The sequence below is a fragment of the Lithobates pipiens genome, unplaced genomic scaffold (genome assembly GCF_037356315.1).
Source record: "Lithobates pipiens isolate NorthernLeopardFrog02 unplaced genomic scaffold, aLitPip1_a1.2 Scaffold_28, whole genome shotgun sequence".
Lineage (NCBI taxonomy): Eukaryota > Metazoa > Chordata > Amphibia > Anura > Ranidae > Lithobates > Lithobates pipiens.
The window spans coordinates 70221975-70237440 of NW_027507789.1; the positions used below are offsets into that span (position 1 = coordinate 70221975).

The window sequence follows — 15466 nt, forward strand, 5'->3', positions numbered from 1 at the left end:
GCAGAACTGCACAGAGTTTCATTGGGGCACTACCTGCAAAGAGAAGTGATGCCTTTGTAACTTACCACTGCATGCAGGGTGAGTTGGAGGTCTGAAAATCCCCAAATAATGCATTAATTTACCCCTCCCATTCCCCACAGTCTTTAACTGGGTCTTAACCTCAGGAGGCAGGATGGACTGGCTGTCACAGTGGTCACATGATCGGGAGCCTGTCCTGCTGTCTGTGACAGCCCAGTCACTGTGCTGGGAGCACGCAGTGAGCATTCTTGGCACAGAAACTTCAGCCGCCATGGACACGTGCAAAATGTGTGCATTAAGGCCCACCCTCCTTGCTGCCACAGTATGTGTTATTTGGTCAGCCAGAGATAAAGGAGTGAAAAGCTGTGAATGTGAATATATGTTGTCGAGTGGACCTGTCCTTGTGTATATGTTCTTTGTTTTATCATTGTGTGTTTGTCATCGTTGTACTGCATATTCTGTCCCTTTTTACTATAGTAATATTGATTTTTTTTTTCTCTTACACATTGTGTACTGACATGTACGTTTTAAGAAAATCCTCAGTAATGTTATTTACTCAGATTCACACAAACATCTATAAATCACATTAGAAAAAATCTATTCCATATATATATATATATATATATATATATAATTATATAAACATATTGCTATTTTTTTAATATAAAAAAAAACAGCTGGTAGGCAGTATGCAACCTGTATTCACATTTTGTATTCCATAAGACTGTATGCATAACATAGTATTCCAGTATGTAGTTAATTCCAGATACTATTTGATTTAATTGTGGATGGTTAAATATTAAGTATTAAATATTATTGCCAAGAATTTTCAAAGCTGAATTCTGGGTTAAACAAAGATTGTGTAAATACAAGAGGCATGTATTCTTTCTTGGATATTGGTGTCTTTTGTGTATTTCTTCCATTTATGTACAATAGTCTTACATAAAACAACTTCTACACTTTCCTGTAATAAAACGGGTCACTGCTGCTCTTTCTGCTTGTGCAGGGTCACTAGACTTGTACCTACCCCCTTGAAGTTTTTTGTAGGCAGCCTAAAGTAGATGTACCTGTTGTGTCCCACCCACTTCTTTGCTTTTTGCCCAGGTGATGTGCAGCTCATTAATGTTGCAACTAGTTTTACAAGGTAATACAGTATCTTGGTTTTCAAAAAATATTTGGTGCACACAAAGTGGATTTATAGGTTTATGGCTAAAAAGGAAAATAGTTTAATCATTTTTTGCCCAGAATGCAGCTTTGAGCCTTATCCACACTGTGTGGTCGGGGCCGCTCACCAGCACCCACATGTCTTTCAGGATGGGGTAAGCAGCTGTGCTTATGCAGCTGCTGCATCTCCATGGACTTGAAAGGGCTACATGAAGCACCTGGCTGCTCAAGCCACATAAACCTGTCCTCAGACTGTGGGTCTCTGCATGTGAATGAGGCCTAAATGGCATTCGTGTTTGTAGCAGACAAACCAACTGAATTTATTATATACATTTTCTCAATTTTAAAACCAACCATTCTGAGACATAATGTTTATTATTTTTCGTCTGTACAATATAAACAATGTCTCCTATACAAATAAGAGCAGCCAAATGGAAAAATTAGGATTTTTGTATTAAAATTTTTAATGAAGGATATTAAACAGGTGGATAAGTAACAGGCATTCCCCTTTCCAAGGTTGAGATTTTTCATGCTGTTTCTCACTGACAATGTAATTAATGTTAAATTGTCAATGATAAACCACATGGAAGTTTGAAAGGATGGACTAGACAAAAACAAAAAGAATAGTTTTAGGGAAAGCAGTATGGAACCGTTCTGATGTTGGCAGCAAGTCATATTGGAATGTTACCTGGTCTGCTTCAACTATTTGTAGGACAAACAGAAGATGTAGGTAAAAACAATTAGGTTGATCATGGTTCCATAGATATTGGTGCTGGGTGTCTATCTGAATTGTTGTAAGTAAGCCAGAGAGTCCAGATGTTTTAGACTTGAGGAGGTGCTTTTTTTAGTCCCTTACCACTCATGCCTAAACTTTGGGGGAAAGGCGCACAATCTCCAATATTTTGAGACTATTGTCAGGCTATTGTCCGCTTTTGCTGTATGTAGAATAATGAACCTTTTATATTTGACAATTGAGCAAGATGTGCATTGAAAGAACATTCCATGAGTCAAATAGAAATGGCTGAGAACTTTTAATGATTCTAACAATATTCCTCCATAAATAGGGTCGGTGGTATTTGGTATGTAGGTACATCAGAACAGATCTTTCTAACATAGCATTTTGGATAGCTTGGATGGTGTCTCAGAGATCTGCATATATGATTGCCTGCAGTAATTCTCCAATGTGTTGGTTAATTCCCCTGTCCCTTTGGTCTTCCAACTTCTGAAATATGAAGTGGACACATTTGAGTCTCCTTGTAAGTCTGTCCTGGCTTCTGTCTGAGTAGCCTGGGATGATTCTACCTCTTCTGTATGTAGCCATGCCCCCGTAGAGATTGCTGAATGTAGTGGTTCACCTGTCGCCCTGCCCTGCCAGACACCTGTCTCAGAGACGCAGAACAGTCCATAAGCTTTGATTCTTCTTTTTTTTCTTTTTTTTTTTTTATTGAGGGGATTAAACTTGGATGGAAAATGGAAAATTATGGGATGCCCAGGAAATTCAGTGCAACTTGCTTGGGACTTCTATATATACACTCCAGTATATACACTCCAGTCTTCTCTCCAGCACAAACTCTTGATTTAAGCCTCTTATCCTTCACTGTTCCAGCACTTCACTTGCTATACAATTTACTCTTCCAGCACTTAACTTGCTGCAGACTGTTACTCCACCATCACTTCCCTTGCTGCAGACTGTTACTCCACCATCACTTCCCTTGCTGCAGACTGTTACTATTCCAGACTAGCTAGCAGTGCATGGTTAAGCCTGACACTACTTCAGCCAGGCCTCAGTGAACTGCCTTTTGTGGGCATGGACCAAGGCCCCCTGTGGTAAACAAATAGTACAGGTGCTAGCTATCCTCAGTTCAGCTACCAATCTCAGCTAGCCCTCTTCAGGCCCTGCCAACCAGTCTGGCTGCAATGACCTTTCTCCACTGCCCTTCCCACAGTCCTCTCTTCTGGTTTTGCACCCATCTTAAACTGCAATCTCCCAGTTCTCTCAGGCGTGCCTCCCCAGTCCTCCCGACTATGCTCACCAGCCCTCCTGGCTGCGACCAGTTGTCCTCACTTAGAAGTGTTCTCTCCCGCTGTCCCCTACTTGCTCTCTCATGTGCCTCTCCTTCTAGGATCTCTTCACTACTCCTGGCTGCACCCGAGCCCCGGCCCAGGGTCACCTCCCCCTCATAGCTGGGCTGACCCCAGGTACAGTGGAGCAAAAATGTATTTAGTCAGCCACCAATTGTGCAAGTTCTCTCACTTCAAAAGATGAGAGGCCTGTAATTGTCATCATAGGTATACCTCAACTATGAGCGACAAAATGTGGAAACAAATCCAGACAATCACATTGTCTGATTTTTGAAAGAATTTATTTGCAAATTATGGTGGAAAATAAGTATTTTTTCAATATCAAAAGTCCATCTCAATACTTTGTGTATCCTTTGTTGGCAATGACAGAGGTTAAACATTTTCTGTAAGTCTTCACAAGGTTGTCACACACTGTTGCTGGTATGTTGGCCCATTCCTCCATACAGAGCTCCTCTAGAGCAGGGATGTTTTGGGGCTGTCGCTGTGCAACACGGACTTTCAACTCCCTCCAAAGGTTTTCTATTGGGTTGAGTTCTGGAGACTGGCTTGGCCACTCCAGGACCTTGAAATGCTTCTTACGAAGCCACTCCTTCGTTGCCCGGGCGGTGTGTTTGGGATCATTTGTCATGCTGAAAGACCCAACCACGTTTCATCTTCAATACCCTTGCTGATGGGAGGAGGTTTGCACTCAAAATCTCACGATACATGGCCCCATTCATTCTTTCATGTGCATGGATCAGTCGTCATGTTCCCTTTGCAGAGAAACAGCCCCAAAGCATGATGTTGCCACCCCCATGCTTCACAGTAGGTATGGTGTTCTTTGGTTGCAACTCGGCATTCTCTCTCCTCCAAACATGACACGTTGTGTTTCTACCAAACAGGTCTACTTTGGTTTCATCTGACCATATGACATTCTCCCAATCTGACTTCTGGATCATCCAAATGCTCTCTAGCAAACCTCAGAATCTGAGTCCCTGGCGGCGTAGTGTGTTACTGATGGTAGCCTTTGTTACGTTGGTCCCCGCTCTCAACAGGTCATTCACTAGGTGAGGTCAATATGATCGCAAGAACAGTGAGCAAAAAATTTTGCTCACCGTTCTTGTGATCACATTGACCCCACTGGGTGAGATCTTGCGTGGAGCCCCAGATCGAGGGAGATTATCAGTGGTCTTGTATGTCTTTCATTTTCTAATTATTGCTCCCACAGTTGATTTTTTTTATACCAAGCTGCTTGCCTATTGCAGATTCAGTCTTCCCAGCCTGGTGCAGGTCTACAATATTGTTTCTGGTGTCCTTCGACAGCTCTTTGGTCTTCACCATAGTGGAGTTTGGAGTGTGACTTTTTGAGGTTGTGGGCAAGTGTCTTTTATACTGATAACAAGTTCAAACAGGTGCCATTAATACAGGTAATGAGTGGAGGACAGAGTAGCCTCTTAAAGAAGAAGATACAGGTCTGTGAGAGCCAGAAATCTTGCTTGTTTGTAGGTGACCAAATACTTATTTTCCACCATAATTTGCAAATAAATTCTTTCAAAAATCAGACAATGTGATTGTCTGGATTTGTTTCCACATTTTGTCTCTCATAGTTGAGGTATACCTATGATGACAATTACAGACCTCTCTCATCTTTTTAAGTGGGAGAACTTGCACAATTGGTGGCTGATTAAATACTTTTTTGCCCCACTGTATTTGAGGACGCCTGCCCCCTACCAATCCAAGTTGGGGATTGGTTAAGGCTCCTCAAGGTACCCCAGACAGCCCCACCTCTCCTCTCTTCTCTTCCTTCCAGCATCTTCTAGGAAGAAGAGGGAGGCGACAGTGACGCTACTTTTGAGTCGCCCAGCCCAGAATAAAAACAAACAGGCCTAGCCAGCAGCTAGACCTGCCTAAACTTTCCTACTCTCCAGAATAAATTTTCACTCTAGCACCTACATAACTAGATGGTGCTACATGTGCAAGAGATGAATGTGTTTTGAAATCAGATTTAAAGAGTAACATTCCCCTCTGGGTGCTTTAAGTACATTGCAAGGATTATAACAAACTTTGCTCCAGATTCCCACCTTTTGTTATTCCGAAGAAATCGTTGTTTGCATCCATATGCAAAGTGAATCTAATGGGCGTGATTTTTTAATTATCAATCAGCTGCTGCACCTGCAGGGTTCTAATAAGCAAAGTGCATCCCTTCAAATGTGGGAGTATGTCACCAAAAATTTTATTTTTGTTGCAGGGAATGCCAAAAGTCTGACTTCTGGGAAAATCAGTAAGCCAATCACATAGGCAGAAAATTACATTATAATGTCCGGGGGGTGTTCTGTACACCATCTGTGTGCAGAACGCCTCCAGGTTGCCATATTGCATTGAAAACTACAGAGTTGCAAATTTAAATTAAAAGGTAATTTCTCTTTTATTCATTGACGGACACAGCATCTTAATCTGGACCTTAGGGTTATAGCGCCACCTTCAGGAGAGGACTAGACACAACACATAAAAAAACAAGCATAGTACCCAGGGGGCGGTCCTACTGGCTATAACTCCTCACTCTGCTCCCAGCAGCTCAGTGTAACCATGGCCATTTTCTTGGAGTCTGGCGGCCATTTTCCTTGCGTTTTCAGATGCTTTTGCCGAGGCAAGTGGCGGCCATTTTCTGGTAGCCTCAGGTCTGTTTTACCCTAGCACCGGGCGGGTGGTTTAGATTGGAAAATGGATACAGGACACCTCGTGGCAGGCGGAGGAGAGAGCAGACGGCGGCGGCACAGCACAGCACCTGGGTCAGGGGGGTGAGTCCTGCGGGGGGCCCCTCAGTCTGTGGCAGCTAGGACGGTGGACATTTTTTGTTTCTTGCCTTAGGCCCCTAAGGGTGACAGGCGAGAGTGGGTCAGCATGGCGTCAGAGGTTGGTGCTTCTTCTCCAGACACCCCTGTTATAGCAACCGGTTCCCCTGCACCTGCAGTGCCTATGGACACTGTCGGCGGTCCTGGAATCATTTGTTGCCAGGGTAGAAGCGGCCCGTCTTCTGGGGAGAGTGCTGATTCAGACTCTGGTCCCACTGTGGCAGGCGGCCCCTGCTCTGATGTTTCAGAGGATGCGGACCATTCAGACGCGGACCATTCGGACAGCGAGGAGGAAGACTCCGCGTCCGTGTCAGCACAGGAAAAAGTGCTAGTAGGAGCACTTATCACAGCAGTGATACCTTAAAGATAGAGATACAGCGGGGGGCATCTGCAGAGGTGTCGGTCCCTTTTGGGTCCCACAAGCTGGCCCGCACTGCTAAAGGTGTTTCCTTATTTAACTTATTTTGATAAGTTTATTTACAAGGAGTGGGAAAGCCCACAGCGGTTCTTTTCAGTCCCGAAACGAATGGCGGTGCGTTACTCCTTTGAGGAGAGTTTCCTGAAAAAATGGACATCTCCTCTGGTTGTTGACCCCCCCCCCCCCGGATACCAAGTTAAATAAGGTGACCAGGATATTCCAGTGGAAGGGTCCCCCTCTTTCAAGGACCCTGCCGATAGAAGGGCCGAGGCGGTTGCCTGGTCCATGTTTACGGTGGTGAGGTCAGCATTGTGGCCGGTGTTAGCCACGGCCCTGGTGTCACAAACACTTACTGAATGGGCTAAGTTGTTGCACCGCGAGTTAGGGAAGGAACAGGTTTCCCCAGTCTGTGTGGAACTGGCAGACCAGTTGATGCACAGCTTTAAGTATGTCTGTGATGTGGCCCCTTTGCTTTCTAGAGCCTCAGTATCAGCAGTGGTGCTGCATCGCTTGATTTGGCTTAAATGCTGGTCTGCGGACCAGGCATCTAAGAAAGTGCTGGAGGATTTGCCCTTCCAAGGTGAGAGGCTATTTGGCGCATCACTGGATGACATTTATTAAGAATGTTACTGGGGGACAGAGTACTTTGCTCCCACAGTCCAGAAAGGGTAAGGAGCCACGCCGTAGGCAGGCACGCTCGTTTTCAGCTCAGAATTGGCTTTTTTGTCAGCCCGGGTCGGCAGGTAAGCGTTCCTGGTCTTGCAACCCAAACAAACCTGCGAGCAAATCTGTTACCGCATGAAGGTTCGCCCCCACCCGACTCTCGGATGTGACGATCACCATACAGACTCTCCAGAAGTTTGATTGGGTATTTAACCTCCAGAAGTTGATGTTGGTGCCGACTCAGCACCTGGAGTACTTGGGGTTGATTCTGGACTCCTCAGAGGCGAGAGTCTTTCTCCCTTCGAACAAGCTGCAGACTCTTCAATCCATGGTGCAGTCGTTGATGTCCCGCAGGTTGTCGTCGCGTTTTTGCATGCAAGTTCTGGGCCTCATGATAGCCACTTTCGAGGTGGTACCGTATACGCTCAATTCCACACTCGGATTTGAGGCTGCAGGGGTGTCCGGTCAGGATCCAGTCAGACAACGCCATGACGGTGGCGTATGTCATTCATCAAGGAGGGACAGGCAGCTCAGCTGCAGCGCTGGAGGTCTCTCACATCCTACAGTGGGCAGAGCGGCGCATGCCGGCTCTGTCAACCGTATAAATTCCGGGCGTAAACTGGCAGGCGGACTACCTCAGTCGTCAGTTGTTGGACCAGGGGAATGGTCACTGCACCCGGAAGTGTTTTGGCTCATTTGCCTAAGGTGGGGCATGCCGATGTGGATCTTCTAGCCTCTCGGCTCAATCAGAAGGTACAGAGGTTTGAGGTCAGGTCAATAGATCCCTGGGCGGACGCGTCAGACGCATCGGTGGCCCCATGGTCAGACTTCTCCCTCGTCTGCTTCGCAGCGTGGGGGCTGAGGAGATTCCGGTGATTGTCCCAGATTGGCCTCAACGTCCTTGGTACACTGACCTAGTACGAATGGTGGCAGATGTTCCTTGGCGGCTGCCAATGCGGGAGGACCTGCTGTCACAATGTTCGATACTTCATCCTGTTTTACCATCCCTGGTTTTCACAGGGCATGGCTGCTGAAAGCCAGGTGCTGAGGGCCCGAGGACTGTCAGCTTGGTAATTTCCACTATGCCGAGGGTGCGGAAGTCTTCTTCCCGGAAGATTTATCATCGCACGTGGAAGGCCTACTTCTCCATGTGTGAGGAGATGGGGTGGCGTCCACGTACATATTCAGTTTCCAGGATCCTGCTGTTTTTGCAGCGAGGAGTGGATCAAAAACTTGCATTAAGCACCATTAAGGGGCAGATATCAGCTTTGTCTGTCTTTTTTCAGCGACCTTTGGTAACTCACTCATTGATGCGTACGTTTGTTCAGGGGGTTCAGTCTGTGGCCCCTCCAATACGCCCGCTGCTGTCCCCGTGGGATCTGAATCTAGTGCTCTCTGTGCTTCAGAAACCGCCGCTTGAAAACATTACGGAGATCCCCTTATTGACACTCTCAAAAAGTAATCGTTCTAGTGGCTATTACATCTGCAAGGCGGGTTTCTGAGTTGGCGGCCTTGTCATGCAAGTCTCCCTACTTGATCCTCCACAAGGATAAGGCGGTGCTGCGTCCGCAGCCTTCTTTTCTACCGAAGGTTGTTATGGCCTTTCATCTAAATGAGGACATTGTGCTCCTGTCTTTATGTCCTCGGCCGTCGCATCCCAAGGAAGTCGCTTTGCATTCTTTGGATGTGGTCCAGGCTCTGCGGGTGTATCTGTCAACTATGGCTCCTTTCTGGAGGTCGGATTTCTGTATCGGTGGCTGGTCCGAAGAAGGGCCTGGCGGTCTTGTCGGCCACCATTTCTCTGTGGATCAGACAGATTGTGGTTCAGGCTTATGCCATAAGGAGGCGGGCGCCTCCCTTTCCTGTCCCGGCACATTCTACCAGGGCAATATGTGCCTCCTGGGCTTTTCGACATCAAGCATCCATTTCCCAGGTATGTAAGGTGGCGACTTGGTTGTCCGTTCACACTTTGACTAAATTTTAAAAGGTCGATGTGGGCGCATCTTTGGATGCATGCTTCGGCCGCAAGGTTTTGCAGGCGGCCGTTTGAGGTTGCGACTCCACTGATGAGTTCTTTTTGTTATAGGTGGAGTTTATTTTCTTTATGTTCCCACCCCTCATTTTTGACACTGCTTGGGGAAGTCCCTAAGGTCAAGATTAAGGCGAATGAGCGAAAGAGAAAATTGGATTTTTGTACTCGCCGTAAAAAAAAATTCTGATGTTCATTGACAGACACAGCACCCAACCCTCCTATTTATGTTTGTACTGCTTTTTGACAAACTGAGCTGCTGGGAGTAGAGTGAGAGGTTATAGCCAGTAGGACCACCCCCTGGGCAGTGCTGTGCTGTTTGTGTTCTGCCTAGTCCTCTCCTGAAGGTGGCAATATAACGCTAAGGTCAAGATTAAAGTGCTGTGTCTGTCAATGAACATCAGTGAAAAGGATTTTACTGTGAGTACAAAAATCCTATGTTTTAATAACATTCAATTACAATATAAATTTTGCAGCAATAGTATATGCAATTTTTTATTTTATTTTTTCATTTGCTATTTTTCCCCATAAACGTGGCGTTACCCATAAGCGTGGCATTTTTTTTTATGGCCCATTAACACTTACCTAGGTGGATGCAACATTGGTCGGTCCGATGCTGCATCATCTGTCCCCCGCCGCCTCTACACTGAGAACATCGCCAATGGCTAGGTTCTTACAGATCCTCGAGCGGAGAGCTGCTGACTGTCAATTAGCAGCTCTCCTCTCTGCTCCTTCATGCTCACTGGAGCGCTGAGCTATGGAGGGGCCCTTTGTCTCCTAGCGGCTCGCTGAGAGGCTGAGACGGCATCAGTCCAGGTACCTGGTGGATCCTGACTTTATTGTCGTGATGACGCGGTGCCTGGACTGATTCCGATTATGTCAGCAGAGAGCGGACTTCAGACTCTCCTGAAAACGGGTGACAGGAGTGCAGAACAAATTGCCAGTGGCATCGCTAAGGGCGGGTGGGGGGTGTGGGATGCACCCGGATGACACTTGCCAGACACCTGTGGTCAGTGGCCTCGCATGGTCCGCACACCCCTGCACTGATCTGTGTCTCTCTCAGCAGAGCAGACTGAAGCCGCCTCCTTGAGTCCTCTCTGTTTACATGTGCACAGAACAGGAGGGAGTTTGAGAAGGGACACACCGCTGTGCCTATACCGCACTGTTCTGAGGTCTGAACAATGTATTGTATTTTAGATGGACATGTGCTATGGGAGAGGGGGGTCTGCACTGGAAGGTGTCTATGCTTATGAGGGGGGTCTGCACTGGGCAGTGTCTATGCTGATGGAGGGGGGGTCTAGGCTGATAGAGGGGGGTCTGCACTGGGGGGTGTCTATACTGATTGAGGGGGTCTATGCTGATGGAGGGGGTGGGTCTGCGCTGAAGGGAGTCTATGCTGATGGAGGGGGGTCTGCACTGGGGGGGTGTCTATGCTGATGGAGGGGGGGTCTGCACTGAGGGGGTTTCTATGATGATGGAATGGGGGTCTACACTGAGGGGGGTCTATGTTGATGGAGGGGGGTCTGCACTGGGGATGTCTATGCTGATGGAGGGCAGGTCTACACTGAGGGGGGTCTATGCTGATGGAGGGGGTCTGCACTGGGGGGCTGTCTATGTGAGGGGGTCTGCTGATGGGGGGGGTCTGCCCTGAGGTGGGTCTATGCTGATGGAGCGGTCTATGCTAATAGAGGGGGGTCTGCACTGAGGGGGAGGTCTATACTGATGGAGGGGATCTGTACTTAATGGGGGGGTTATACTGAGGAAAGGGGGGCTGTACTTAATGGAGGGGGTTTGTAGTTAGTGGTTGGGGGTCTGTGGTCGAGGGGGGGGGGGAGAGACACCAATTTTTTTCACACCGAGTGACACCAACCCTAGTGACACTACTGCAAATTGTACTCCTGTGACCCGAGCTCAGGCTGAACTTCTCCATTAAGTTAAACGTTTGCTTTGAGTGAGTTTTCATACAGTCACACATGCTTAAAAGGTATTTTTCAATTCTGTAATACTGTATGCACTTCTCTTCTCAATTATTGGCCCCCAGGGTGGACATGCAGTGTTTATTGCTTGTCAACCACCATGTTCCCTCTCCTATGCTTTCCACAGTACTGATGGCACCTCTTACCATATTTTATGATGTCATCTCTTCATCCTAAAATATGTCTGCTAATACCAGATGAGGAGGCATTGTTTGCAACACTGGACTTCATTCACAAAGAATGTGTGTGCCACTGTTTACAAGTAGAAAATAAAATCTGTTAATTAAGGGATAGGGTTTTCCAGAACTGGAGCTCACTTCAATAACACCCACTCTTTGCCATGGCCAGGCCAAGCCACATACAACAATGAGGGTTTAAGATTTAGTTCTAAGATGTAGCTATCACTACATCATCCTTTCATCTGTATTGAGCATGAAACTATTGTGCTACAGTGCCCTGTTTCTGCCTGATTATTTGTTTTTTCTGCTTTTTTTTTTTACAGCGTGAGATGATGTACAGCTCCAGAGACTCATCCCCAACTCGACGTTTGAACAACATGTCTCCTGCTCCCCACTTGACTTCTGGTTCTCCTCCACCTGTTCTCCAGTCCTCCTCTCCAGCACGTTCCCGCATGTCTTATAGTGGTGGGCGTCCGCCTTCTTATGCTGGAAGCCCTGTCCACCATGGGGACCGGATGTCTGGACTTCCTCCTGCCCAAGGAGTCTCCCCTAGTCCTAGTGCTATCCTGGAGAGAAGGGATGTTAAACCTGATGAAGATCTCTCCAACAAGAATGTGGTGCTTGTAAAGAATGAGGGTCTCTATTCAGATCCCTATGGAATGGTCCATGAAGGTAGACTTAGCATTACCTCTACTCAGTCCCTGGCTGGTTTGGGGGACCCTTTTTCATACTCTGGTGGCCTGTACAAGAGAGGTTCAGTCCGCTCTCTCAGCACTTATTCTGCAGCTGCTTTGCAAACTGATCTAGAAGAAGGAATGTATAAACCCAACTCTCAGATATATGGAGACACATATGGTCCTGGAATGGGTTTCCGTATTCCACCATCTTCCCCTCAGAAAGTAACAGATGGAAGAATGGTGGATGTTCAGCAGAATCAGGGTCCTCACAGCCCCTACTCAGGACCATCCAGCCGCAACTCGCCTGTACGCCAGAACTTTCGCAAAGATTCCTCATCTTCTGTTTTTATGGACAGCCCTGTTGGAAAACAGAGAAACCCAAGCTCTTCCTCAGGCACTAACGAAATGTTCTCCGGACCAGAACGGCCCTTGTCTGGGTTCAGCTCTCCAGTGCCTGCCAAGGAGTCAGAAACACGGTGAGAATACCCCTTTCAATTTAATTACTGGTAGTAATAGTAATACAGTGTTTGCAATGCAGCTAGAGGTGAAAGTAGTGATATAATTTATTGATGTGTTTCACCACTTCATGGGCGATTCGTTTTTAAAAATCACATTGATTATAAACATACCTTTTATAAATAGGATCATACCCAGTGACTTTCCCATGATTATTGGTTATACAAAAGAGCATAAAAAGCTAAATAATAAGAAATAATCTCTGTACAAAAATCACACTGTGATATGATAATATACTGTGTGTGTTGGAAAATTAAAGGAACCTGCATGAGAAAAATAGATGGATTTCCTTTGCTGACCTAGTCCTATAAATACTGAAGGAAGAGTTATCCCCTAATTGGACTTTTAAGGCACTCAAATTTGCATTAGGAGTAAAAATAAAAGTATACATTTTATTAATGGTGTAATTACAGCAAAGAACACAGAGTAAAACAAGGCAGAATGTTAACAAAAAATGCATATAGGTTTTGACAGTCACCACAACGATTGACCGTGTTTTCTTACGATTCATCAACGCATTTCAGAGTTTTCAAAATCTCCTTCGGAGGTATGTAAGAGAGTCAATCATATGTCTATAATATATTAAGAGGCAGTTTAGGCATACAACCTTAATGATAACATGAGAAATAACATAAATTGTTGGTAATGAATACGTATAACATGTATATTTACATGTTTTCTGAAACTGTCATATGCATAACATTCCAACAAAATTTTAAAAACAAGAAAGTTGAGCGGAATTGTGTCCTAGGTCTGCCCGTCCATTGTTTTTTGACTAAATGTGGATGTGCTTGCTGGAAAGTGGCCAAATCAGCCCGGGAAGAGATTGTCACCTAGTACTGCTGAAACGAGCCTCGAGCTCGATTGCGTCACTTCCGGTAGCGTCCCGACACGTGTTCGGCACGGTCACGTGACCGTGACGAACATGCGTCGGGACGCTACCGGAAGTGACGCAATCGAGCTCGAGGCTCGTTTATACACCATACAAAAACTCTGTCTGTTTGTGAGTACCAAAGCTGTTTTTATAAATAAATTTCAATACTGTTGAAAAATACTACACTATGGGGCTCCCTTCCTCCTTATCTGTTTAACCCCTTGCATAAAACCGCCGAGGTACACCACCAATTCCCCCCCCCCCCCCACGCTGAAGTACCGCTGAGGGACCACTTAAAGAGCCCAATACGGCACAGTAGGCAGGAGACGCCAGGACCCGGGGACACGTGAATAGGACCTCGAGGGATAAGGACCACCAGGAACCCTGAGGATACATATACCATATGCTGTTACCTTACAGCTGTAAGGTAAGGGGACACCCATATTCTGATTTCACAGGACCACGTGGGAGATATCTACCATCACCATCATCACCGTTTAAATCTCTACCTTATAGTGCACATATATTTTAAGCACCAGCACTGCAGGCGACTGTCTTGTTACATGCGATTCTGGGCTATTCGCCACCTGTTGTTGCACAAGCTGAATGGACATTTTTAACTAGGATTACTGTTCAATTGTTGTTTTTTATATATATATATATATATATATATATATATATATATATATATTTTTTTTTATAGCTTTAAACACTGTGCACCTTTTTTCTTCTGTTTTGGATTATTCCCAGAGGGTTGTTTCCCTCTCACCAACACTTGGATCGTTTATGCGTTTTTGTTTTGATTCAACAATTTGATTTATTTTCTTTGATCTTATGATTCAATTTAGTGCACTGCACCGATATTTAAGTCTAAGGTATAAAGACACCCGCACAGAGTCACTCTGCTTAACCCTCCCTTGGCTTTAACACCATATGCGATTTCTTTAGTCACAAGGCAAGCATTACTTATATCTTTTGCCTTATCCAGCTAATACTTTTGTACACTGTTACACATATACTTTGATTTAGCAGATTTTCTTTTCAGATTTATTTATTGTTCAGCACTAGCACTTTGTATGCGTTTTTTGTCATTTTTAACAAATCGCACGGTGATTCACTTTATATATCTTTTATTTCGTCCACTACTTTATGTATAGTATTTTAGTCACTGAAACAAATGCAGTAGTAGTTATTATTATGGACCTTCTTTATATTCAGCACTGCCACTTTATGCAACTCTGCTACCTATAAAATCGCATTGGGACCACCAGTCTTATTCATCATTGATTGTTTTTCTTATCCATTTGTTTACCACTCAAAATACTACTACGCATAGGAGTGAGGGTCCCTCACTATATATACATATATATATTTTTTATATATATATATTGTCTTTTCTTTTTCTACGTTACATTTATTACCTGTAGTGGAGACGATATTACATTTATCATCTAATCTTTTGAATACCTATTGAATATATTAAACCTGTTTTAACTAGATTCTTCATCATAGTACCGCGCACCACTACCTTTTTACCTTTTGTCTTCTCCAATTGGGGTTCAAGTACCCCATCTCAGTGTGTGCAGCGGTGCAACAATTAGATTACTCTTTGATTAGGCGCAGGAATATTCTCTTTTATACTTAGCTCGTGTTATATGCTGATCCCCGCCGATCTCCCTCTGATTCTGAAGAAAGGAGCGAGCGGAGCCGAGATACAGAAAGCTGGGTGTACTTCTGCTAGACTTGCCTCCTCTCGCAATCCCGCCCACCTCCACTGATTGCGAAAGGAGTGAGCGCCGACAACATACAGAAAGCCGAGTGTACTTCGGCTAGATTCGGCTCCTCTCGCAGTCCCGCCCCTGACTGCGAGCAGAGCCGAGTCTAGCCGTAGTACACTCGGGTACCTCTGAGGTCAAGGAATTCTCCGCTGGTCAAGGAATTGCAAGTTGGTGTGGTAACTACCCAGTCATATCACAACTTGCCTCCACAATACCATGCGTTCCGGGATGTCTGTGATAATAAAATTGCAGATAAATTAC

At 45.5% G+C, this 15466-nt stretch overlaps 1 protein-coding gene across 11 annotated transcripts in view; it reads left to right on the top strand.

Annotated features, from left to right (window-relative positions):
* Positions 1–15466, top strand: part of SRCIN1 (SRC kinase signaling inhibitor 1) — a 942827-nt gene that overhangs the window by 688556 nt on the left and 238805 nt on the right. For all 11 annotated transcript variants that reach the window (XM_077459382.1, XM_077459389.1, XM_077459385.1 and 8 more), the window contains one exon: positions 11684–12513. In XM_077459382.1, coding sequence (XP_077315508.1) covers positions 11684–12513 — 830 coding nt within the window. The remainder of the gene's footprint in view (positions 1–11683; positions 12514–15466) is intronic.